The sequence below is a fragment of the Anopheles gambiae genome, chromosome 2, assembly GCF_943734735.2.
Source record: "Anopheles gambiae chromosome 2, idAnoGambNW_F1_1, whole genome shotgun sequence".
Classification (NCBI taxonomy): Eukaryota; Metazoa; Arthropoda; class Insecta; order Diptera; family Culicidae; genus Anopheles; species Anopheles gambiae.
In genome coordinates this window covers 20,773,406-20,796,016 of record NC_064601.1, presented here as the reverse complement: position 1 = coordinate 20,796,016, position 22,611 = coordinate 20,773,406, and the positions used below count along the sequence as shown (strand labels likewise).

The 22,611-nt window shown below is 49.0% G+C and overlaps 4 protein-coding genes across 4 annotated transcripts; 2 read left to right on the top strand and 2 right to left on the bottom strand.

Annotated features, from left to right (window-relative positions):
* Positions 1-465: 465 nt before the first annotated feature.
* On the top strand, positions 466-3,261 carry LOC1273546 (cytochrome P450 4d2). Its single transcript, XM_001237477.4, has 6 exons — positions 466-1,244; positions 1,322-1,428; positions 1,510-1,850; positions 1,921-2,215; positions 2,299-2,710; positions 2,774-3,261. Exons 1-6 carry the CDS (start codon positions 1,088-1,090, stop codon positions 2,944-2,946), a joined length of 1,485 nt encoding a protein of 494 aa, XP_001237478.4. The 5' UTR covers positions 466-1,087; the 3' UTR covers positions 2,947-3,261.
* On the bottom strand, positions 2,966-6,359 carry LOC4577153 (cytochrome P450 4d2). The gene is made up of 5 exons (XM_061652340.1): positions 5,971-6,359; positions 4,727-4,833; positions 3,984-4,649; positions 3,780-3,910; positions 2,966-3,710 (listed from the first exon to the last, which is right to left on the bottom strand). Exons 1-5 carry the CDS (start codon positions 6,116-6,118, stop codon positions 3,257-3,259), a joined length of 1,506 nt encoding a protein of 501 aa, XP_061508324.1. The 5' UTR covers positions 6,119-6,359; the 3' UTR covers positions 2,966-3,256.
* Positions 6,360-6,487: 128 nt separating this feature from the next.
* Positions 6,488-8,552, bottom strand: LOC1273548 (WW domain-containing protein tag-325). The gene is made up of 6 exons (XM_312537.6): positions 7,904-8,552; positions 7,763-7,802; positions 7,380-7,677; positions 6,937-7,263; positions 6,756-6,849; positions 6,488-6,693 (listed from the first exon to the last, which is right to left on the bottom strand). The coding sequence occupies exons 1-6, from the start codon at positions 7,993-7,995 to the stop codon at positions 6,516-6,518; spliced, it is 1,029 nt and encodes a 342-aa protein (XP_312537.5). The 5' UTR covers positions 7,996-8,552; the 3' UTR covers positions 6,488-6,515.
* Positions 8,553-8,661: 109 nt separating this feature from the next.
* LOC1273549 (carboxypeptidase D) lies at positions 8,662-20,989 on the top strand. Its single transcript, XM_312538.6, has 13 exons — positions 8,662-9,605; positions 13,281-13,516; positions 13,653-13,980; positions 14,046-14,194; positions 14,277-14,368; positions 16,595-16,700; positions 16,797-17,427; positions 17,497-18,180; positions 18,255-18,631; positions 18,715-19,406; positions 19,482-19,668; positions 19,751-20,034; positions 20,115-20,989. The coding sequence occupies exons 1-13, from the start codon at positions 9,114-9,116 to the stop codon at positions 20,228-20,230; spliced, it is 4,374 nt and encodes a 1,457-aa protein (XP_312538.6). The 5' UTR covers positions 8,662-9,113; the 3' UTR covers positions 20,231-20,989.
* Positions 20,990-22,611: the final 1,622 nt, after the last annotated feature.

Here is a 22,611-nt window from a genome sequence, read left to right as displayed (position 1 = left end):
GTGACAGTTAGAAACTGAAATCTACGTAGATTTCTAGCCCTCGAACGTCTCTATATCAATTATCAACACTCTAGCACTCATTCTCATAATCTCACGAAGGTTTTCCTCTATATGATGGCAATCCAGCAGCCCCATTGTTCAGTGTGCTTGTGCTTACGGCTACCTCATATCTAGCCTATTTGACACTTGGCTTCAAAAAGGTGCAAATATCAAGTGTGCGATAACATCCCACAACCAACCGGTTTTAAGTGCCAATGAAATCCTGCTGTATGTAAATAGTCTATTGCTTTAATGCTGTAACGCTGCTAACCAAAGATTAATTGCACGCGATGGACAACTTTTCATCCACCCTAATGCTTAAATGTAATTGCGTATTTATAATACCTGTTTTCACGGACGCAGTAAGATTTTTAATTGTTTTTTAATAAACTGTTTAAATTATTCAACTAACGTGGCATTTTCAAGCAACATTGGACGCGAATAAAGCAGTCATCGTCTGTAGGGCATACAAGTCTCCGCCAGCGTGAACATCGATCATTGCAGTGCAGAATGAGTACGCACACAAAAAACTGTACACTCGGTTTAATGATCGTTTGCAAAGCTGTTATATGGTTTACGTATCGTTTAAAATCCGGAAACTAAACAAAAGTATTGCCGCCGGCACCGTACAAAAACCTTTACCTGTGATAGTGACATTGGAGCCTGCTCGCTAATGATCGTAGCATCAGCGCAACATTGCTTCAACCTATCGCGGTTGAGATAATTTCTAACGTGCTTTCGATGCTACACACTCACATGTTTGCACATATTACACACTTCAACCAAAAAAAGAAGCTACATTCATGATTGTATGATCGCGGTACACCGCGACAACCATTCCACCATTCTAGCCATCCCCTTGTCAAACGCACAGTGTGTATGTGCTGAGAGGAAAAGGAAGGAAAAGCCTGTTCGGGTACCGCCGGGAACCTGTTCGGGAATGACTGTTCGGGCAAAGCTCACCTCAGTCATTGTTCTAACGCGGTAGCTGGAACATACCTTCCGCGAGAGGGCGGTGTGAGACTGTTAGATTCGCGCCCGCTTCACCATGATCGTGTACGTGTTGTTAATTGCGTTGTGCGTTCTCGTGCTGCGCTTTGTCGCTTTCCGCTACAAGGTGTACCGTACCGTTGGCCACTTGCCCGGCCCACCGGTAAACTTTCTCTTGGGCAACACGCTGGAGCTGGTGCGATACGATACGCAAGGTGTGTTGATCGCATACGATCGACGTTCCAAATGGGTTGTACTAACGCACGATACCTTTTGTTCCCCTTTCTTTTAGTGTTTTTCGAAAAACTTTTCGAATATTTCCAACGCTATGGAACGATCGTACGGCTCGATATGATCAACAAAGTTTGGATCATATTTTCCTCACCGCACGATATCGAGGTTGGTATCGACTACTCCCAACAATTATTATTCTACGATCATTGTACCGAGTTCTTGATTCTTTGATTCTCTCCCTCTTAGCAAATCATCTCATCCAATGAGTTCAACCGAAAATCGATGGACTACGACATCCTCCAGGAATGGCTCGGCAACGGCATCCTGCTCGACTACGGCAACACTTGGTTCTCGAACCGCCGCGCACTGACCGGTGCGTTCCATTTCAAGATTCTCGACACCTACGTGCCGGTGTTTGAGGAGCAGGCGGACGTGCTGGTGCGCAAGCTGCTCGATGCCGGGGGCGCTACGGTTGATATCTTTGCCATGGTGAAGCTCTACACGCTTGACGTCATCCTCGAGACGTCGATGGGCGTACGGTGCCGGGCGCAGCTGGAAGACTCCGACTACGTACGTGCCGTTACCGAGTAAGTAAATGGACGCAAAAGCACAACCGAGTTCGCTTTCTGTACAGCAAAAGGAATTTTCCTTCCGCAGCCTTACGCACATCACGTTCTGGCGGATGTACAACGCGATGGGCTTCTCCGACTGGACCTTCCGGCTGACGAAGCACTACCAAACCTACCGGAAGTCGCTACAGATCAATCGAGAGTTTACCACGTCGGTCATCACGCAGCGTCGCGCGGAGTTGCTAGCAGCGGGCATATCGGATACTACCAGGCCGGAAAAGGGGCGCCTTTCACTGCTGGACATACTGTTGCGCTCGGATATTACCGGCCGTACGTTTAGCGACGAGGAAGTCTACAGCCAGGTGAACAACTTCATGTTTGCGGTAGGTAGAAGGGTGTAGCCTAGCACATCCATACACTGCTTTCCAAAAGAGACATCCCACATACACACACATGTCTTCTATAGGGCCACGACACCACATCCAGCGCCATCACCTTCATCCTGTACGCGTGTGCCAAGCATCCCGAGGTGCAGCAGCGCGTGTACGAGGAAATCGTCGTCGAACTGCCGGACGGCGAACCGGTCACCCAGCAGCGCGTAAACAACCTGAAGTACCTGGAGCAGGTGATCAAGGAGTCGCTGCGAATGTTCCCCCCGGTGCCGTACTATTCGCGGCACATCGATCACGACACTACGCAGGGTGGCGTTCGGCTTGAGAAGGGTTCGACGATCGTGCTCGGGACGTACATGCTGCACCACAATCCGGAGTACTTCCCCGAACCGGACCAGTTCCGGCCCGAGCGGTTCGCGGACGGTGAAACGAAACGGAACCCCTTCGCGTACATTCCCTTCAGTGCCGGCAGCCGGAATTGTATTGGTGAGTGGAGTTGAAGTACAATTCAAAGGGCCAGCTTAATTGATGGTTTGGAAATACTTTCAGGACAAAAGTTTGCATTGAACGAGCTGAAGACGGCACTGGTTAAGATACTGCGCCAGTGCAAGGTCGAGCTGCCGGATCCGGATTTTGTGCCGAAAATGAAGATGGAACTGGTGCTGAAACCGGTCAACGGGATGCAGTTACGATTTTTGGAACGCAAAACCATCCAGCAGTAAAGCTTTACTAGCTAAGCTCTTCCCTACTTAACGAACTTTTATTAACGTATTCACCGGTGGCAGGTTATTGTGATAGTTTCATTGACAATCTTAATAGACGTATGATTGTCTACAAAGTTTGAGTACAGTTACAGAAAATCACTGGTTCTTGTTAGCTTTAAATCACCTTTTAACGATCTCCATTGCACTACAATTCTAGTTATAGAAGTCCTGTCTCTCACAAGACTTATACCACCTCAAATGGAACATTCTACTAATTTTAACACACACTACACCCAAAAAAACAATAAAACAATCAACCAAACACATTCTAAACTCGCCTTTTGATAAACCGCAACGGCAACCCTTCGGCCGGCTTTAGAACGATCTCCGCCTTCAGTATCGGCACGTAGCTTGCATCTGCCAGCCGGATCTGAAACCGCTGCAACAACTTCACCAGCGTGCTTTTCAGCTCGTACTGGGCAAACTTTTGGCCGATGCAGTTCCGGCTGCCGGCACTGAACGGAATGTACGTGTACGGGTTGAACGTCTGCGCGTCGCGTGCCCCCTCGAACCGGTCCGGATCGAATCGTTCCGCGTCGGGAAAGTAGTCGTCGCTATGGTGCATGGTATAGATATCGATCGCCACACTGGTGCCGCGTGTGATACGCTCCGCCAACAGTTCCGTATCTTCCGTGGCGATGCGTGCTATCACCGGAACGGGTGGGAACAGCCGTAGCGACTCCTTGATGACCAGCTCCATGTAGTGGAGATTGTTGAGCGCGCTTAAAGTGTGCAGACAAATCGCACTATTTGTAGCCGATACGATTGGGAAGCGTTTAAAAGGTACTCACCTCAGGGAAAGCTCACAAAAGTCTGCGCCAATTTCATTCACAATCTCTTGGTACACCCTTTCCTGGATCTCGGGATGCTTTGCTACGTTGTACAGAATGAACGTCATGGCCGAGGCAGTCGTATCATGTCCCTAGGTGAGTGTTTAAAAAAAACACAAAATTAAATTAAGATATCTCACAATCCCTCTTATCAAACAGCCTTACCGCAAACGTGAACGTGTCCACCTCTTCGCGAATTTCCTCATCCGTCAAGGGCCTCCCATCGATGCGAGCCTCCAGCAGCGTGTCCAGCAGTGCACGTTTCCGCTTGCCAAACGTTTCCTCCTCGTTCCGCTCCTCGACCGGCGCCTCGAGCTCATTCATCTTACGCCTCCTCTCGATCATACCGAGCGTAAATTGCCACGACTTTTTCACCAGCTCATCGAAACGCCGGCTGGTGCGGGTCAGCCGGAACACTGCGTCGATGTTAACGAACACATTGAACATCCGCCAGTACAGGATGGAGCTTAGCTCTTCCACGATCTGCGTGTAGTACGCCTGCTGGGTGCTTTGGCCCTCCCCGTCCATCCCAACGCCCATGGCCGTCTCGCAGATAATGCCCAGCGTCAGCAGCTTCAGCTCGGGAAAGACGTTCACCGCGTCGGCGGACCGGCCGGTCAGCGTTTCCAGCTTGGCACAGAACGCTTCCGCCTGCCGGTTGAAGACGGGCACAAAGTTTTCCAATATCTTGAAATGAAACCCGGGCGTGATGACCTTCCGGTGGGTGAACCATTTCTGGTCGCGCGATATCAGCAACCCGTTCCCGATCCATTCCGACACCTTGTCGTAGTCTTGCGATTTGGCGGTAAATGCGGGCGATGTTAGAATGGCCTTAAAAGAAAGAAATTATTCGTCAGTTAATCTGTTCTAAAAGGCACGGGGTTCGTTGAAGGAACGCCATCTCCTACCTCGGCTGCTTCCGGCGACGAATAAATGATGGTGTAGTCGTAGAAAAAGTCCAGCTTGTACACCTTCCCGTACGTGGAGGCGAATGCGATAAGTTGATCAAATATTTCTGCAAACAAAAACAACGGAAGAGAAAACAAAACACTGATAACCCGACAGACAAAGAGAACGAAATTTTCAGGCGAGGGGTAGGTAGAAACACGCGGTGGGGGTCCGGCCCAAGCACGGATCCGAAGTCCGTTGTTTTGGGCTGAGAATTAAAAATGGCGGATGGAGCGCTACCACGGAGAGAATGCGCTCTCTTGCTTGCCTTTAAAATACACGAGGCGCTCTCGCTGTAAAGAACGCTCGCTCGCGCTGTTTCATCGTATTTTCTTCATACCCCTTCCTTCCCGTTTCTTTCGGCTTGCGCAGCGCTAAACCGGCACCCCCTCCCACTTGATTCCAGCGAATTGCGCTGCGCTGGACTGACACCCCCTCCCGCTCGTTTCTTTCGTAGCGCGCTGTGCGCTTTCCTTCATTCGGACTTGGTACACCCGAATCAAAACAAAAACTTGAACACATCAAACTTGGTTTATATTTTATCACTTTTATTGCAAATAAAGGGGCATTTTCACACATAGCTTCACACAATCTTGCCACAAAATCACACAAATTCTTAATATAAAAAAATCGTCGTATTTCAAAGAGCCGTCAAACTGCGTGGATCCCGTTGTTGATGTTCGATACAGCAAAAATAAACATTGAAATAAAGCAGCGCATATCACACATTTAAGATAAATGGTGAAAGAAAAGCGCAGCTTCATTTCAATGTGCACAACACTTCAACACTTAGCGAAACTTCGATCGCCCGGGACTTAGGCTAACACGCGCGCAGCCTTTCACGGCGAACGCTTGAGCTGAACTGACGATTTCGTGTGGTGGCAAGAAGGGGAGCGCACAGAGGAACACTCGCTGCACTAGTGCGAGCGAGACACCGATACCCGCATGCCGCTGCGAGAAAACCAAACTGAGCGCGCAGGCTGAAAGTGAACGCACACATTCACACATGTGTAATTGTGTGAGTGCAAAAACTGTGTAGAAACCAAAACACGCTCGCGCCTCCGAGCAATTCCGCGAATTTCCAACCGTCTCCCCATGCTTCTACATGCCCCTCGCCTGAAAGTCGCACACTTTTTCATTCTCATTGCTAGTAGGGAAGCTAATCGTCTACAGCCGGGGCTTACAGCGAACGACCTTTGCTTACCTACGGGTCCGGCACCGAGGAAAGACACGACGTTACCGATGAACGGCCACCGTCTAGGACCGGGCAAATGTTCGTACGACTTATACTTCCAGTCCAGCGCGGCCAGCAGGGTGGCAATCACGCCCAGCACCACCGCCCAGTAGAACATCTTCCGAACCGTACCAAACCAAAACAACAAATGCCAACCGGAGCGAGCAACACAGAAACATAAACAAATCAGCCCGACGAGTGTGAGTGTGTAGTGGTGCTATGGAAACCGTTTACCAATGCATTAACACACGCACACCAGTACAGCTTCTTCTCGCGCATTCAAACAAAGCATGCGTTCTTTCATGCCGTTTTTGAAGCGTGCTGTTGCGCGTGATAAGAGTACGAAAATAACAGACCGTTAAAGTGCAATTCATTTTCATTATTAATGTCGTCACAATACTTATCTACTTCATTTTATGGACCCATAGTTTGGACAAAAAAAATGGAATAACACCGGCCAATCGGAGAACGATAATGTGGAAACCTATTTTCGATTTTTCAAATTAAAGTGTCATTTATTCAAAGATAGCATCGTAATCCTCCATCATTGCGATGATGCATTCGCGCGGTACGGCAGTCAGCTTTTGAAACTTTACCGGACACACGTCGGCCAGCGTTTCGTTGAAAATGAGTGAGCTGAACAGCAGGCCCAGGCTGAAACTGTCCACCTCGTTTTCCTCAATGGCCGCCACACTGTGGATTTACAAAACGGACATACTTGTAATCGCGACCCCTTTCCAATAGTCGATGCTTACCTTCGTAGATGTTTCATGAGCACTTTGAGCGTGTTTTGCCGGACCTCATCTAGACTGCCGATCAACTGTTTAATTTTTAATCGCGTATTGGTTTCTGGGGGTGACAAAATGGAAAAATTCAAATGTTTTACTCAACGCACGTGGTCACTAGATTTGTCCCACCCACCCACACTACACTCACTCATCTGTATCACATCCGGCAGATACTTGGCGCACGTTTCGAGCGATATCAGCGGATCCTTCAGCTCGCGCAGGAACAGCTTCAGTATGCCGCACACCTCGTGCGGCGACTTTTGCTTGCGCAGCCGCTTGTAGTTGTTCGCGTTGATGTCGTACCGCAGGTTCTGGATCGCGTTGTGATCGCCCGACACCCGGTACAGGCCGGGGCTTCTCATGAACTTGTCGTTCGCTTCCAGCACCGCGATGCACTCGTGCACGACCCGCGGTATGCGCGGATGCTGATCGAGCATAACGACATCCTGCAGGTAGGTGTTGAAGCAAGCTTCATCTGCGCATGTTGGGACACGCAAAATGGTTAAAACAAGCACTCAGTACATAAAGCCCACACACACTAGCACCACACACCCACACACGCATTCCGGATGCCGCCAAAGTCTTGCTTACTCTTGATTATGTTGCGCTTCTCCAGTGTTTCCTTATCGGTGCGCCGCTTCAGCTTCAAGTAGACCAGCAGCTTGCCGGCGTTGAAATTTTTCGCCGTGACGCTGTTGTAGCTTTCCTGCAGCTCCTCGTACGCGCCCTGCAGCCGCTCGTTGTCGGACTTTACCTTCGCGTACTCGCCCTGCAGCGCGGTGTAGCTCTCTTCCAGCTTTTTGTACCGCTCCAGCAGCGCTAGATGCTCTTCCTGTAGATAACGAAACTGGGCGGCACTGTCTATCACAATCGAGGAGGTCGATATGGGCTGTAAAGAGAGCGCGTAGGCTGAAGTGTATTGGCGCAGCTGTGGGGCGATTTTAACCTGCTCGAAACGAGCGAAGAGCTCTTACCCTGGAAGTCGTCGTTGGGTATCCTGTGGGGCGTGGTGGTCTGAAAAAGAGGGTAGCAGAAACGCACACCGGATGAGTCACGCCGAGTCATTGCACAGTAAAGCATCCGTGCCACCATATGCACCCTTCATACCCGCTTACCTCTTTTTGATTGTGGCCGTTCGGTTTGAAAATCCGTCCACCAAGCTACGCGGCTTCACCTTGCTCTGTGCTAAACCCAAATAGCTATCCATCTTGCAAGGCGCAGTTGTTTTCTGCCCGAAAATCGCAAAGCCAGCCTTACTTACAACCACGTCGTTGTCGTCGTCGTCGTCGTGGCTCAGTGTACATTACAACTGATAAAATGCAACGAGTCACACACCACCACCACGGTCAGAATGGTGGTGGGGTCGGCGTGGCTTACACCACGACAGTCAAGCAGGCAGCTTTCTCAGCTCATTACAACGTTCGCAGCATTGCCATCACACACTAGCGGAAAGCGCTATCTTATCGATTGATTGATAAACACATATGTGCGCTACGCCATAACATTTAAACGTTTTGCGCGCCACCGGATGGCAAAAGCTGCTCTTTACTTGTTTTTTTATCGTGGGAACCGAAAACACATGTCGTTTTCTTTTAGTAATTGCGATCGAAAAGAGTAGCACGTTGGAATAACGTTAAAACTCGGTGTAATTATTGTTTGCTTAACGGGCGCTTTTAAAGCAATTTCAAATAATACTCCTAAAGGTATGCAATACGCTATACATTAAAAGCGAACTTGCACTATGGACCACAGGCGCACCACTACAGTCCAAACAAACGACGCAATTAGCGCACACTATGGGCCACCGAATCGGCCACAATTCACTGTGGAAGGGCAAACTACGGTCAAAATCGAATGAACAATGACAGCTGATTGTCAGCGAAAATTGTGTGTTTTTTTTTTGCTCACACACACCAGTCGTACTGGTTTGGGGCTGCCACCGCGTACAAAATTTTCAACAACAGCACCCCACTACGATAGGTCATCGCTAATCGGCAATAGAGTTTAGGGCCTGTGTCATACGTTTCCTCGCACCATCCCAGTTGTGTGCGTGCGTTGTGCTGCCGTGAAGACGGGGAAAACGCCGTTTTTCCTCGCTGCGGGTGAAAACTTCCAGTGAAGCCAATTGGTGTCTGTGTGTGTGTGCGTGTGTGCGTGTGTATCCGGATTCCTCCAGTTTTGCTAGACCAATAGTGGGGGAGGAAAATATACCCCAAACCCCTATACCCCAGTGTTGCATTTGGTAGAAAACCAGCTGCTTGCTTTTCTAAGGGGGGAGGGCCGGGGCCAATTGCTCGCACAGCAAGTGGCACCAACAGAAACGCCATGGGCAAGGTGAAATTATCCCTGCTGGTGGCGGCCGTGGTTGCCGTCAACTGTTGCTGCCTTTCGGCGTACGGCTACACGGTGCAGAATGTGAATCGCGCCACCGATGGTTCCCACGATCTGGATGAAAGCTTCCTCCAGCAGCCCCATTACCGGAGCAACAACGAGCTGCTCGACCTGTTGGCGCACCTGCAGAAGGACTACCCGGAGCTGGCCAAGGTGCACACGATCGGTCAGTCGCGCGAAGGCGTCCCGCTGTCCGTGCTGGAGATACGGCCGAACGTCAACCGACCGCGGCCATTGCTGATGCCCATGTTCAAGTACGTGGGCAACATGCACGGCGACGAGACGGTGGGCCGCGAGCTGCTCCTCTACCTGGCGCAGTATCTGCTGTCCAACTATGGCCGGGATCCGGAAGTGAGTGCGCTGGTCAACGAAACGGCCATCTACCTGATGCCGACGATGAACCCGGACGGCTACGAACGTTCGAAGGTAAGCCACAGCGATTCTTTTGGCGCAACATATTGCACTAGATTGTGGTGGAGTGGGAGTGGGGTTTGGGGGAAGGAAAGGTGAAAGACACACGCATACAGGCATTAGCGCCAGCTGGGAAGGTTTGTGACGTCAAACGGAGCAGCGCAACACAAGGTGGCACATATTCAAATCCATCAACCAAGGAAATGTTGGTGGGACGCGTTGCCAGGGGGAGATAGGGACTCCGCACGAAAATTCCTAACAGATGGAAACAGCGTAGGCGCTGTTAGGTATTGTAAAGGGAGAACGCACACACAACCATCACGTTCCGATGTAGTATTGGAGAGTTTGTAATTTGTTTCTTGCAGCTAATCCCAACTTTTAAGTTCTTTTAGCAATGGTGAAATCGCTTCGAGCATGCAAATATCGCCCCACTCAGAAAAGGGCAATTTAGTCTGTGATGAAACAATGAGGAAATGAGGATATTTAAATCCGTAGTAACAGTTCCCAGACGTTAGGTCACCTCTTGTGTGCCATTATAAATGTTCAAAAATATCAAAGACAGGCACTGTTGACTCCTTTCGTGCAACGCAGTTTTTACAGCCACACCTCATCTAGTTAGATCGCGCCTTGCCACAGTGTTCCCCCCACCACCATCCCACACCCGTATGCCTTTCACCAGCATCCAGCAAAATGGACCTCGTGGACTCGATTCGTCACCAGTAGTACCGCCAAACAGCAAAGCAACGTGGTGCTACACATAAACCGGTCATTAGGAGAGGGGGATAACTGCTCAGCGCTCGGTTTCTATTATATCACGTCACTCACTGCCAAACATCGCGCTCAACCCTTCATTTCTTACCTTCGCTTGATCGCGGCACGCTGCACGGATACGCGCTGAAACATGCCGTTTGGTGCTGTCTTTGATCGAGCGGTTGATCCGCTTCCGGAATCTGCCTGTCAGGGGCAGAGATTTTCGCTCCGGTCGAGCGGCTTCGCACCGTACGGGGTTCTGGGTCAAAACTTTCACTCTCACTCTCAGGCAGAGGGGTAAGGGAAAAGGAAAATATTTAAACTGTGGTAAATGAATCGCTGGAATGCGGAAAATTCTACCCACAAAGAGGAGTAGTGCAGCACCAATCACACTGCCTCACACTGACATCTGTATCGTTCGGGGGGATGAAAAGTTCTATAGAAACAAGCTCTGTTCTATGAATTGTTTTTTTTTTGTTCTTCTTCATTTCCCCTCGCTACGACCGAGTGGATGTGAAAAGCGCAGTTTTCACTTCACATGCATCCGTGAAAATGCGCCCACTCTAGCCCACTCTAGGGAAGCGAACGAGACTGTGCATTGAAGCGTAAGATGACGAGAACTGGCGTTAGAGCATGTGACACAGTTTAGCATCATCCATATTCTAATCGTTGGTCGCTGGTAACAGTTTAGTTCATCCAACCCTCCCCAGGCACACCGCACTGTCCCAGGCACGGAACAAGCGATTACGCATATTTTATGTGTTTGAATACAATTAGGTGGAAAGTTTACGGTTGAGCTATGTATTTGATTATAGAATGCTGTCGAGCGATAAAGCAGTTCCATTTGCCGTTTCGATGCCAATTAGAGGCGAAACTTTCATCGAACTAATTGTAAATGTTCAAATTAATCAACAGCCAAGCGTGTGAGTGGGCTTTGATTGTTCCATATTCCCTTTATCATTAATTTGTAATAATTTTCACCAATGGAAAATCAACAATTTGCACCCGCTTTAGCGTTTCACATCCCATAAATTACAAATCAAATGTAAAATGCTCGCACACGCACACAGGCTTTAAGTATCAGCTTAAGGTCATCAATGCCATTGCCATTGCAACGACATCAAGCACAGTGCCACGACCACTTATGCATCTTTCCGGCTGCAACGCATCCACCACCCTCAGTGACTACATCCCACTGTATGATTGTTATTATTATTATTATTCACTCTATGACGCGCGCCTGAAGGTGTCGTAGTGCCGTGTGGGACGCACTGCGGAGCGCAGCGCACTGTGCTTTGTAAAGCTTCCAATACAATGGTAAAACGCACCCTTGCGATGCCGGGATGGGGGAAGAGTTAACAAAAAGAGGACACTTCGCCGTCTTATCGAGCTATGACGCACGGCGTTGGTCTTCCTTTACCATTTTCTAAACCGTCCTTTTTTGCGTATTTTAAGTTCCCTTCTTTCATAGAGCACAGCTAAACTCTCCTTGAAGATTGTGTGTCTCAAGACGTATCCCACATCAAATTATCCGGAAAAGCGTACACACGGGGCCACAACATCGGTTGTCTGATTCAATTATTGCTTACTGCTGCTTACTTGCTCGGGTGACTCTACCAGCAGTGGCGTGATTGTCGTTCTCTTCGTCCGTACCAGCGTCCGCACTGCCGTCGGGATGAGCATCACCACTGAAACGGGAGCAAACGGAACATTTAATTAGCACCTTCTGTAACATCTCAACAAAGCAAGTGTACGGTGGTATGGTGTGTGACGTGTACATGATCGAGGTCATTGCTTTGCTTCGGAAGAAAAACCTTCATGCGGTTCAAACCCGTCTGCTGCAAAGAAACCACCCCGGTCAGCTTCCTACTACACCTATACAGAAAGTACACATTTAGTGCAACACATAAACGTCAAAACACTACATTACACGGATGGCAGGAAACGATCGATTAATTCGCACGTTCTGTGTGTAAAATGTAATCTGGAAAATCCCTCGCTGACGCCCGGCATGGCTGACTATGATTTATTGTACGCAGCTATAAAACGTGGCCCAGTGTGACGAGCATTGACACTTTACCTCTACTATACAGCTACGGCGGACACACTGGACGTGGGTTTGATAAACTGAACCGATAACACACGGTTGCACAAATCTGTATCTGTTTTACCGGTATGTTTTACCGGCGTTGGATGCATGGGTGGGGTTTAAATTCAACATTGATTCATTTGACTAGCCACACACGATTTAGTGCTGCGATAAGCAGAATGCTTTTTTTTGCTTTTGCACCACTTCAAATGAATATTTTCCAGCGCTCCGTTGGACGAGTGCAAACTGGTACCATATTGCGACGGAAATCCCCGAGCGAAGCAGTTTGCTGGCTGGATGATGCATTAATGGGAAGCAAACAGGTTACTGATGGTTTGTCCGTTGTTTGTTGTGTTATTCTTTAAATATTTATTTTAATAATTTTATTTCAATTTTCTTTCTACTGCCGCATATCCCGTGAGGTGGCGAATCACAAGCATATGATGACACTTTACGTGGGAAGGGATTGTACGGATGAATCCGTGGGATGATTTTGCCTCCCCCTCCTGAGCGTGTACTGTTTTCGACGAGCTTTTCCGCACTTTGTTTGTGAATGGCCGTACGTACGTAACAGCACTTTTCCGCTGTGAATTAACCGATAACCCGTAGGATGGGATAGCGTGCGTGGGCTTTGAAGCGAATGGGGCACTGTTACGCTTTTCTTTTGCATATTAGTCTAAAATGTCACAGCTTGACAGGCAGGGGGCGCATAAACAGTTTGAAAATCACGCTGTGACGCAAATAGCTACTCCAGTGGGCATTACAAAGCGAATAGAAAATAAGCTGTTGGATTTTTGTTTGTCCCTTTATTAATACTTTTGATCTGTTTTTCTTTTTTCTCGCTTTTCCAGGAAGGTGTCTGTGAATCGCCGCCAGACTACGTGGGCCGCTACAATGCGGCGAATGTGGATTTGAATCGCGATTTCCCGGACCGGTTCGACGATGAGCGTACGCGCCATCAGCGCATGAGGAACCGCCAGCCGGAAACGGTGGCCGTGATGAACTGGATTCTGAACAATCCGTTCGTGCTGTCGGCCAACCTGCACGGTGGTGCGGTCGTTGCCAGCTACCCGTACGACAATTCGATGTAAGGCTCGCATCGGCACACACATACACTCGCACACATACACATAACACTCGCGTCCTCGGCAAAGCTCGCATGTTGCGCTATCTCGGGTGGCCAGGTGGCGAACAAATTATTTATCATTTGTTTCTACTTCTAGCCATCATCATGACTGCTGCGAAGAGAGCCGCACGCCGGACAATAAGTTCTTCCGCTATGCAGCCCTCACGTACGCCGAAAATCATCCGGTGATGCGGCAGGGCCGAGACTGCAACGAAACGTTCCCGAGCGGCATCACCAACGGTGCGTACTGGTACGAGCTGAGCGGGGGCATGCAGGATTTCAACTACGTGTACAGCAACTGCTTCGAGGTGACGCTGGAGCTGAGCTGCTGCAAGTTTCCGTTCGCCCGCGAGCTGCCCAGAGAGTGGAACAAAAACAAGCGCAGTCTGCTCGAGTACATGAAGCTGGTGCACGTCGGAGTGAAGGTATGGGGGGAAAGGGTGGGTGGGTGAGACTTTATTCAATTGATTGGTGTTATTCGATGCCATAGGGACTCGTTACGGACAGTGCCGGCTATCCGATCAAGGATGCGGACGTCATCGTGAGCGGAATCGATCGTAACATGCGCACCAGCGAGCGGGGCGAATACTGGCGCCTTCTGACACCGGGCCAGTACAATGTGCGCGTAGAGGCGGTCGGGTAAGTCGTCGAGCATTCCCTGTCCCTGTGTATCGGCATCGTCATCAATAACATTTCTCAACAACTTCAACTTCATTTGCAGCTACTATCCGAGCGAGCCGGTAACCGTGCAGGTTAAGGTCGATCAGCCGCTGCAGGTGAACTTCAGCCTGAAGAGCTACGACACGCAAGAAGGTATCTAAAGCTTCTATCTTCAGCTACGGTCGCCCTCCGCCCTGCTGCGGTGTGTCCAGCTGCTTGCTTCAAATCGTAATGCCAGGGGGCGGCGGAACGAGAGAAAGGGAGGGTTGGGAAAGGTTGCGATACCTTCAACTTACCAATGAATGGCTTTCACACTGTTTTGTAGCAGGCACCACACCACTCTTTTTAACCACTGCACGTTCGGGCAGGAGGAAGTTCAAACCTTCGTTCCGTTTTTTGTTGTATGCCCCACTCGCTTCGAGCACATGATCTTTATATAATTTTTATTTTTTGTTATTTTAAAAAAGCCCAGAGAACAAATGATACAGGAGATTTATCCATTTTACAGTGGAAACTGTGTACAAACACACATTACTCATGTTTCATATCGTTTTATCTTTTGTATGAACAAATCAAATGCTTTTACGTTCGAATATCGCTCGAATCTTTAATGCAAGAGGCAAGCATCTGGCACAGAGAAGCGAAAAACTAACAAACAATACCTATCCTCCTCCACATACCCTCCTCCTTGAGTATTAAAACACATGCCACAAACTGTATCGAGGAAGCAATCCGGAGGAAGGAGTAAAGAGAAAAAGAAAAAAAACCATATTTGTCTTGAGAAAAACGAACGATCGATCAAGAACATGCTGTTAATTGCTCGAATATATACTAACCAAAGTGTTCGTAATGATGGTGCATGGGAAACATGGGTAACGAACGGAACCGACTAACACTTTAACAACACAAATAGCAATCTAATTGCGGTAATTAGGGTGAACCTACTATTATTATAGCTTCTGCAAGCATTTATGTCGGGTTATGGTTATGGTAACTAAAGCAAATGGTAACTAAACTTCCTAGGTTAAGCAATGCCAAAACTGTTTCCCCCCTTTTCCCTATTGTGCATGAAGACCAGGATCGTTGCTTTGTTGCGCATGCCACAGCAGCACAGCCTCTCAGAGTAAAATTCATTTATCCGCTTCTGTTTTTAACACTGCCTCTAGCCTCTATATCCTATCATTTTAGGGGGAGAAAATGATTTTAAACATCATGTTTAATGCGAAACCCATGTTTGGTTGAATTTTCATGAAAAGTCTCAAATAATTTACTTGCACACTTCACTGCTGATCGCCAAGCCGGTTTTTCTTTACAGATTGTTGATTAACTATTGCTTTGTATTTGCAAACACAGTAAACACTTCTCCAGATATGTGTTCTTTTAATAGCAAAACCAACCACTTCTCTCTCACACTCACACACACACACACACACACACATACGGTTTCTGTTATCTGTTCTGGTGTGCAAATGGGGAGATCGTGCATGTTATTAAATGTCCCTCAAACAACTAATGTCGTTACAACACTGTTAAGGGAATCTTCTGCTCCTTTGCATTGCTGTACATTCCCCCCCAATAGGGCGCTCGCCTTCCCCCTCCAGAAACAGTAAGACCCAGACGGGAGGCAAAAACAAAGATGTATAAATGTTTAGAATACTTCGCTATAATCTCCTCCTCTTAGTGGCATTATAAATTTAAAAACAAACACACGTGTTGTAAAATGCCCCATTTAACACTCTGCACGCAACCTCACACACACACAGACACAAATATATAACAAATAGATGGAACCAAAATATTGTACCGTTACGACAACTCTTCCCACACTTTACAATGAAATTTTTCACTGTTGGGTGTACAAAAAACATTAGAAGAACCGTGCGAGGAGAAATGAGATAACAATAAAGAGATACCAAGTACGTACCAATGGCACAATTTGAACTTTAATGATCACGGTGAAAATGTAATTCGCGAATTAGTGTACTATATATATATGCATATATACTGTAGCATGTATTCATATTGAAGTTTATGCAACTGTCTGTTTGTGTTTGTTTGTCTGTGATTCGTCCTGTGACTGCAGATTCGAAGTGATATCTCACAATTTAGGTTCTTCAATTTGGATTCTTTTCTAAAACGAAAGGCTGATCCATTGCTGGGTGCAACAACAACAGCAACAAAAACTAACACAACAACAGCAACAAAAACTAACACAACAACATGTACCAAAAACTGCAACACTAACTAATGCTTCATGTAAATATTATAATATATTTTAAGCAAATACTAAACAGCTAACAGGAACGTTAATTTTAAACACGCCTAAACGCAGCCAACAACATACCATTTTAATTCCTAATGTGTCCCCCCACTTTGCAGCTCCGTCCAAGGCCGAACAGGTGCGCGTAGTGCGTGAAACCTTCGACGAGTACGGGTTTGCCAAGACGCCCGCATTTGTGCATCACAACTACACCTCCATGGTTAGGTAAGTGAGCGAGTCCTAAATAAAGCAAACATGTATGCCCTTTTCTCCTTCTTTTTTGCTATTAAAATATGTTGTGCATCCTTCTTCTCTTTACAGCTACATACAAGACCTTGCCAGCAACTACCCGTCCATCACGCATCTGTACACGATCGGCAAATCGGTGCAGGGGCGCGACCTCTGGGTGATGGAAGTGACCGAGCAGCCGGGACAGCACGCGCCCGGCAAGCCGGAGGTGAAGTACATTGCCAACATGCACGGCAACGAGGTGGTCGGCCGGGAGCTGCTGCTCCTGTTTGCGACGTATCTGTGCGAAAACTATAATCGCACGCAGCGCATCACGCGGCTGCTGAACCGCACCCGGCTCCATCTGCTGTTCAGCATGAACCCGGACGGGTACGAGCTGGCCGACATCAGCGACAAGGAGAGCTTGCGCGGCCGCTCGAACGCGAACAACGTCGATCTGAACCGCAACTTTCCGGACCAGTTCGGGCGCAACCAGTACAACGCGCACCAGGAGCCGGAAACGCTCGCCGTCATGAACTGGTCGCTCGCGACACCGTTCGTACTGTCGGCGAACCTGCACGGCGGGGCGCTGGTCGCGAACTACCCGTTCGACGATTCGCCGAAGGACTTTGCGTACTCGAGCGGGTACGGCGATCCGCGGACGGTGAAAAACCCGACGGAAGAGAACGAACTGTTCCAGTATCTGGCACACGTGTACGCAAACGTGAGTGTGGCGCGCGTGGCGGCTGTGTTTTGCTTGCAAGTGTATTGAATTTTCGTGTTCCCATTGCAGTCACACACTACGATGCACCTGGGACGGCCGTGCCCGAGTTTTCTGCGGGAAAACTTCCCCGACGGCATCACGAACGGGGCCGCCTGGTACAGCGTGACGGGCGGCATGCAGGACTGGTCGTACGTGGTTGGCGGTGCGTACGAGCTCACGCTCGAGGTCGGCTGCGACAAGTTCCCTCCCGCCGCGCAGCTGCCCGAGTTTTGGAAGCAAAACCGCGAGGCTTTGCTGCAGTACGTGGAGCAGGCGCAGCACGGCATCACCGGGTACGTGCGCAGCACGATCGGCCATCCGATTGCGCGGGCCAGCGTGCAGGTGAACCAGATCGAGCATGTGACCTACACGACGGCAAACGGTGATTTCTACCGGCTGCTACTGCCCGGCCTGTACAACGTTACGGCCGAGGCGGAGGGCTACGAACCGCAGACGCTGCAGGTGCGCATCCCGCCGGAAGCGGACCGAGCAGTGATCGTCGATTTTCAGCTGATGCGGGACGATCCGCAGCACTGGTCGTCGGCGTACGACTACCGGACGCTGGAAAACGTGATCAAAACGCGGTACCATTCGGACGCCGAGCTGAAATCGACCATGGCCGAGTTCGAGAACAAGGACTACAAAACGGTCTCGCTGGAGTTAAGCGGCAATGAGGTGTCGATGGCGTACCCGTCGGTGAAGGTGACCGATAGTGTAAGTTGTAGCTGGGGCGAAAAAGTGGATGAAAAGATAAACATTTCAGTAACTGTATTCCTCTCTCCCGGCAGATCGGAACACCGGAGGAGACAAAGCTGCACATCCTGATCATATCGTCCCTCTTTCAAACGGCGGCGATCGGGCGCGAGATGGTGATGAACCTGGCCCGGCACGTTCTGGCGGGCTACTTAATCAAAGAACCGCTGCTCATTAAGCTGCTCGAAAATGCCGTCCTACACTTTGTGCCGGTGAAGAACGATTTCGAGGAAGTAATGGCCCAGTTCCGGGCCAACGCTTCCGTGTGTAATCCGACGCTGCATACGGACGAGCTGGCGGACAAGCTGCTGAATGCGGAAACGGACCACCAGAAGGACATGTTCCTGCGCATGCTGAAGGAGGACGAGTACGATCTGGCCCTTACGTTTGCGGCCGGCGGGCACGATGTGTTGTAAGTGAAAGCGACGACGACACTTTATCATGTGATTGTCGCTTTACACTCCAATTGTTCACCCCTCTCTCTCTCTCTTTTAGCTTCCCCAACACGGACGATAAGGTGGCGATCTATTCGCGCTTTGCGGAGAAAATCAAGGGCCACAAGTACCGGCAGGCCGCCAGCACGGACAAGTGTACGGTCGATGCGGGGCAGCTGCACCAGGTCGAGGCGACCCAGCGCGTCACGAACGCCATCCACAAGCTGTACGAGGTGCCGCTGTTCACGATGCAGCTCGGCTGCTGCAAGATGCCATCCGAGCCGGCGATCGCCAGCGTCTGGCGCCAGAATCTGGAGCGGATGATCAACTTCCTGCGCCTGATCGATACGGGCATTCGCGGGTACGTGAAGGACGCTCAGGGTGCACCGCTGCGCAAAGCGATACTGCGCGTGCGCGGCAACAATCTGATCTACAAGGTAACGCCCAACCTGGCCCACTTCCGCATCGTGCTGCCGTCCGGCTCGATGGAGATCGAAATCAGCTGCTACAACTACACCTCGCGCATCGTGCCGATCACGCTGGCCGACGATCAGATACTGGATCTGGGCGACGTCGTGATGGAGGTGGCAGCCCGGCCGCGGGAAAGCATTGTCGCACCGCCCGTACCGCTGCTGGTGCCGCAAGCGGTGGCGGTGCCGGAAAAGCACCACGACTTTGGTGTGCTCGAACCGAGCAAAACGATGAAAGTGTTCCCGCAGGACGGTGGCGTCGAGGTGAATGCTGTTGTGAGTGGTGAGTTACGGGGTGGTGAGAGCGTGGTGAAGGTGATTGATTTGTTTCACTGCCTACCTTGATTCGTCGCTACAGGAATCGTACTGGACGATGGCAATCATCCGCTGCCCGATGCGAAAGTGTACGTAACCGATGCGCATAGCCAGCAGGTGCTGGCCAACGGGCGCACGGGACCGTTGGGCAAGTTCCAGTTTGAGTCACTGTCCGGCACGAAGGACATTGTGGTGCACGCGGAACCGCACGGGTATGAGGCAGGCGAAAAGTAAGTTAAAAGGGAAAAATTGTAGGAGAAAATGAATCTTCCGTACTGTAACTTCGTATACCATATTCTCTCCCTTCCCCAGAACCATTCGCCAAGGTCCGCTGGGCGGTGCGACCGGCATCGTGTTCCATCTGACGCGCGACGAGCGCGTGCTCGGCCTGCCGCGGCTCGTATTCGTCATACTGGCTGGGTGCGTCTCGGTCGGCATCATCGTTGCCGGCATCATGTGCTTCATGTACATTCAGGCGCGCCGGCGCGACTCGCGCTACTACTACAACTTCTCGCTGCTGCCGCAGAAGGGCGAACCGAACCGCAAGCTGTTCGACGACGACGAAGAAACGGAACTGTTCCGTGCGTCCACGAAAAGTAAGTGCACGTTTTAAGCAGCCGTTGCAAAGGCGCAGCAGCCCCTCTGACCAACCAATGCTTCCTGTTTTCTTTCGTAGAGCTGCAGCCATACTACGATGACGAACAGGATCCGATCACCGACACGGATGACGACAGCGAGGAGGAAATCGTGATGCTAAATCCCTCCTTCCGCAACACCATTAGTCAATCGTAGTAACCGGGGGGGGCGCTGCTAAGACTTTTGCGCGCTGTGTGCAACACGCAGCACCGCGCAAAGCCGGTCAATTATCTCCGCGTACCTTTTGAAGCTGCTTTCTACAGAGAAGCGCGGCCCCCGCCCATTCGTTCTGAACGATCGTTCGTAGTAGATGGGCCATTTTAATGACCAACACCCATTACCCCGGGCGACACACCCTCCCCACGGTGGACAACTTGCCTTTCCGCTGCTGTTGAAATCATCGGTATCCAGTAACTAGTAATGTAACTATGACAACGAACACACAAATCGGCGCCACCAACCACAACCCCGGCCCAACTTACTTGCATGACAATGGTTGGCTTCTTCTAACAACTTTCATGTGTGATAACCGTCCGATAAGTACCGCACTCGCGTCCAGAGAGAAGGTAAAAACGCACAGAATCGTCCCAGTCCCAGAGTACTGCATTTGGTTGGTGTTGTTCCCTGGCACAAATTACCTTAAGAGGGAACAGAGAGCAGTCTGACCACTCTACTGACAGGCAACATTCGAGCATCATGCTGTGAAGAAAACAAGAAACAGAAGGAAGAAGCAGTAGACAACGTGTAATTAAGAATACATTCCCCAGGGTACAGAGAACCGGCAGGGTAGTAGGCAGAGATGCTCCCATCCATCATTGCTGTGCTGTTTAGAATAATTTATATTTTATATTTTTAAGTGAAACAAACTCTACTACCTACACTTAATAAACCGCATCAACGTTGTTGTTTGTGTAATTAGCTTTTATCCTGGTTTTAATTTCCCATAATCGTCGCTTTGTGATCATGCGGGGTAAGCCAGGAGGTCTCATAGCTGTGGGACACTTTATTGACTCCTTACGTGTATTGGGAATTGGACTCTATAGCACACTTGCTGGACATATCCAATAGGAAGAGTCCAATTTCCAACTTATAAATTTCTCTTCCAATACGAAAGAGTCAAGGAAGTGTCCCACAACTATGAGAACACGCTGAAAACCCTGTAATGTGATATTGACACGTTCTTCCCTCTCTCGTCATGTTATTAATTGTTTTTTTTTTGTTTTTTTTTCAAAAGAAGGCTTTATTATTGAAACTTTCATCGTTCTTCCATTGTTTGAGTCTCTATTGCACCGCCGTAATACGTGTTTGTGGTCGCCTTTGCGCATTACGCAAGATGGTGTGTTAATGTTCTTTTACTGTAAAGGGTCTTATTGGAATAGCAAAATCGGACAAAAAGGGTTCTTTTTGCAGTGTTCGTTACAAGACTTATTTTTGCTTTCTGTTTTGTTTTATCAAAGAGGACACACACATCATTATTATTTGGCGGCGGCCCACAGTTGTTATGGGCTAAGTACGGTTTTGGAAGACACCGGAAGGTCAGTGGTCACTTGTTGGTTTATGGATGGGTTTTTCCTCCCTCTACGTCACCACTCCCTTACTCGACTCTTACTCCGAGTGGGGTGGAGGAGAGTGCAGGAAAGACGAAGGGCGACAACATTCCATGGGTTGGTGATCATCATCGTTCACAGTTCAAAGATGATTTTGCTTCTACGAAACCATTTTTTATCGCTTTAAATTAGCTTTTCAATCAGTTGTTTGCTAGCATTAAACGCTGAACACTTTTACAAACGTTGGAACAGAGCTGAAACCCGATTTACATGAATCAGTCATTTTCGAAGTCATTAAAAAAACAAGCTTTACTCCGCAGCGTAGAGTAAACAAATCCTGCTAGTTAATAGATTTACAAGAAGCAGCTTCATGCAAAAATAAAGGAGCTACTGAAAACCACATTATCATACGATATTTTGTTTGTCTTCAATTCGTTGTTCTGGTCTTCTTCTTTCCTTATCAAATAGCTTGCAAAAGCCAACTATTGAAAAGTTACACTTAAACTTTGTCCTATTTTGTTTACACTACCATTTTTAGACCAATTTGGATGTGATTCATTTGATGCTATTTTGTTCGTTAATATTTAAAGTTCAACAGTGGATCTTATACGCATGCAAGGGCACACTGTACCATCATCATACCACAAGCTAACAAACAAAACCAAACAAAGCAAAGTTTACAAAGGAACCGACCGAGGGGGGAGCTAGAAACAACAAATAAAAAAAAACGACTAATAGTGTACTTTACACTTCTTCTTCTTTGGCTCAACAACCGATGTCGGTCAAGGCCTGCCTCTACCCACTTGTGGGCTTGGCTTTCAGTGACTAATTGATTCCCCCCATAGCAGGATAGTCAGTCCTACGTATGGCGGCACGGTCTATTTGGGGATTGAACCCATGACGGGCATTTTGTTAAATCGTACGAGTTGACGACTGTACTACGAAACCGGCTCAAGTGTACTTTACACACACATATCATTTCCAGGGGGG